The following is a 2,936-nucleotide window of genomic DNA, read 5'->3' as shown; positions in this document are numbered from 1 at the left end:
GAGAGAGAGAGAGAGAGAGAGAGAGAGAGAGAGAGAGAGAGAGAGAGAGAGAGAGAGAATTGAACCAGCGGTGAAGGGTGGTAGAGAAAACTTACAAGGGAGCATAAAGGACTGACGGAATATACTGTCGGATTATTTCGATTGAAATTAGGAAGGACCGAAAAATATATATTCATAATTATTCTAGGTTAATAATAATAATAATAATAATAATAATAATAATAATAATAATAATAATAATAATCATTAGATATTTCGCACCGGTAACCATCCATTTACAACAGAATTTCTTCAGAAAAAAAAATAGGACAAACAATATAATTATTAAGGCACATCTCATTGTTTCAGCTACTGTTTTTATATATTCCTTAAATAGTCGGAATCGTCTGAGGAAGTTAAATACGGCCTGCTTGTAAAATTCTATTTCGAAGAATTTACATTGACTTCAGAGGACTTGAAAGGACTTGAACGCCACAAATCAATCGCAGAATAGATCCAGTTGACAAGTCCTTAGGACTTTCTTCCGAGATATCAGTGACCACATTATCTGGCAATTTTTTTTTTTATTATTTTCTCTATAACAAGATATATAACAAGATTATTTTCTCTATAACAAGATATATATATATGTGAGGACGCCTTAATTGGATGGTTGGTATTGCCTAGACAAGTGAACTTACTTATCAGAGATATTTTACGAAATTCAGATTACAATTTGTTTTAATAAACAAACTGAAATTTTTCTTACAGGCTAAAGGAAAGAATTGAAATTAAGATAACGGCATATACATCTGATCTGCGACAATTGAAAATAAAAAGCTGATAGGAAATAATATTAGCAATATTCTAAAATTAATATGTCCTCGCCAAAGATATAAATTTTTCTTACAGGCTACAGGAAAGAATTGAAATTAAGATAACGACATATACAATTGATTCGCGATAATTAGAAATTAAAAGCTGATAGAAAATAATATTAACAATATTCTAAAATTAACATTTCCTCGCCAAGAGATAAAGAAAGAACCTTAATTTACAAAAAAAAAAAAAAAAAAAAACACGACAAAATAATCTCACCAGGGGGCTGCGTGTCCTGCGAGGCCACCACCGTAGGACCCTGATCCTGCGTCTGCGGCCTTCCGAGTATGTCCTCGATCGTGTAGAGGCGCGTGGTTCGGCAGGGGGTGCCGCCGGCCGTCCCCGACGACGAGAGCTGAGTGTCGGCGTGAGAGAGGGCGGCCAGGGGCGGCGGAGGCTGTGGGCTGCTTGCGGCCCTCTGCTGCTCCTGATGGAGAGAAGGAGGTTGCTGCTGCGTGGGCGAAGGGCTGATGGACTTCAGGGAACGTTCCATCATGGTGAAGAGTTGAGGAGGTCACAAAGGGCGGCGCCGTCAGGAGGTCACAAAGGGCGCCGTGGGTTTTCGTGTTCGAATTCAAGCACACAGTCACTGCACAGAACAAGCACGGGAAGAGTCACTCTCACCCTCCCACTCTTTCTCTCTCTCTGGCTCTCGCTCTCTCTCTCTCGTGCCCTCCAAACCGCCGAAAAGCACTTCCGAGCTAGTTATAGTTATAGTTAGTAGCAGCTACTAGCGAATCTCTCAGATGCGCTCGTCAGAAAAGTCCAGCAGCTGGCAGCGAGAAGACTGCGCCGGCCGAATGTATCATTCGAAAGTTATATTTTAAAATAAATTTTTCTTTTACGTCTAGCGAAGGTCTCTCTCTTCCTCCACTTTTTCTCTCCGTGTGAGATGATCTTCTTCTGTCGTCCGTCGTGGGGCGCGCTCGCTCGCTCGCTCGCTCGCTGTGACAACCGCTAACGACAGCAAACGACTAGCCAGCTCACTCATCTGGTTATTTCGTTTATATCGCCACCAGGCCGGGTTCCCTAATCATTTCAACACTATTTACACGAACAATGCATACACATCTAATCTCCCGGCGGTGTCGGCCAATGGGAGGGCGAGACGAGATCCCGTCGGCCAATCACAGCCCAGAACCGCCTGTGGTATTGGGATAATTCGCGGTTGGATAATAGCGAGGCCCTCCGGCTGGCTGAGGTACGATAAGTCGCGAAAGGCCTCTACTTCGCGCATCCTTCGCTGACTTACGTAGCGATTTGTGCATCCTCAAGAGAATAATGTCGGCGTTTTAGAAGGCAATTTACGCCGCCGGGAACGCTCTTCGACCTTCCGGATTAAAGGAAAATGTACGCATTGACCGCTAACCGAAACCCCGCCCGCAGCGGGCGAGGAGGCTGGCGATGCTGATTGGTTAGTTGAGAACACACGGAAGGTTGGACAAATCACCAACACTAATAGATGCTTGTCGGGGTAATAACGCGCGTCTCTTGGCTTTTGTGTGCGCTCGCTCTCGCTCTGCCTTGCTAGGAATTAATACGAAAATGATGAATAATTGTGACTCGCATCTGATTGGGGCTCGATATCTTCTTCTTCTCGAAGGAGGGAGGAAAAAGGGAATCCTCCTGTTTTTTTGTATTTCTCGTTTTGTTTTGTTTTTGTTGACTCGGAGGAGGAACGTGAATGAAGAAGAACAGAGGGGAGAATTGAGAGAGAGAGAGAGAGAGAGAGAGAGAGAGAGAGAGAGAGAGAGAGAGAGAGAGAGAGAGAATTTACCTGAAACCCATCTAACAGAAACCTTAAAAATGTTGACAGAATTGGTGTTATTGGACCAAATTGAGTACTTGATGTTTTTCTGGCCTGGTTGGAGGCGGTATGGACGAGAGGCATTTTAGAGAAGGGGTTGGAGGAGGGGGGTGGAGCGGGGGAGAAGGGTAGATTTGGTAGAGGGAGGGGAGAGGGGGTAGGAGGGATAATCTGGGAGTCGCTGTATGTGTGTGTGTATGTGTGTGTGTGTGTATTCCGCGCTAATAAAGTTTCCTGCCTGGGCGCCAGAACGCCACAAGGCGCTCTCCTC

General features: G+C 44.5%; 1 protein-coding gene across 1 annotated transcript in view; it reads right to left on the bottom strand.

Annotated features, from left to right (window-relative positions):
• Window positions 1-1,858, bottom strand: part of LOC136849315 (retinal homeobox protein Rx2-like) — a 97,591-nt gene extending 95,733 nt beyond the window's left edge. Inside the window, 1 exon segment of the mRNA XM_067122675.1 lies at window positions 1,078-1,858. Within this exon segment, the coding sequence (XP_066978776.1) occupies window positions 1,078-1,354 (277 nt within the window). The 5' untranslated portion in view covers window positions 1,355-1,858.
• Between the last annotated feature and the right edge of the window lie 1,078 nt (window positions 1,859-2,936).

This window comes from Macrobrachium rosenbergii, chromosome 20 (assembly GCF_040412425.1).
Source record: "Macrobrachium rosenbergii isolate ZJJX-2024 chromosome 20, ASM4041242v1, whole genome shotgun sequence".
Lineage (NCBI taxonomy): Eukaryota > Metazoa > Arthropoda > Malacostraca > Decapoda > Palaemonidae > Macrobrachium > Macrobrachium rosenbergii.
Note: the sequence above shows the minus strand (reverse complement) of the source record. Positions and strands in the feature narration are given on the sequence as shown.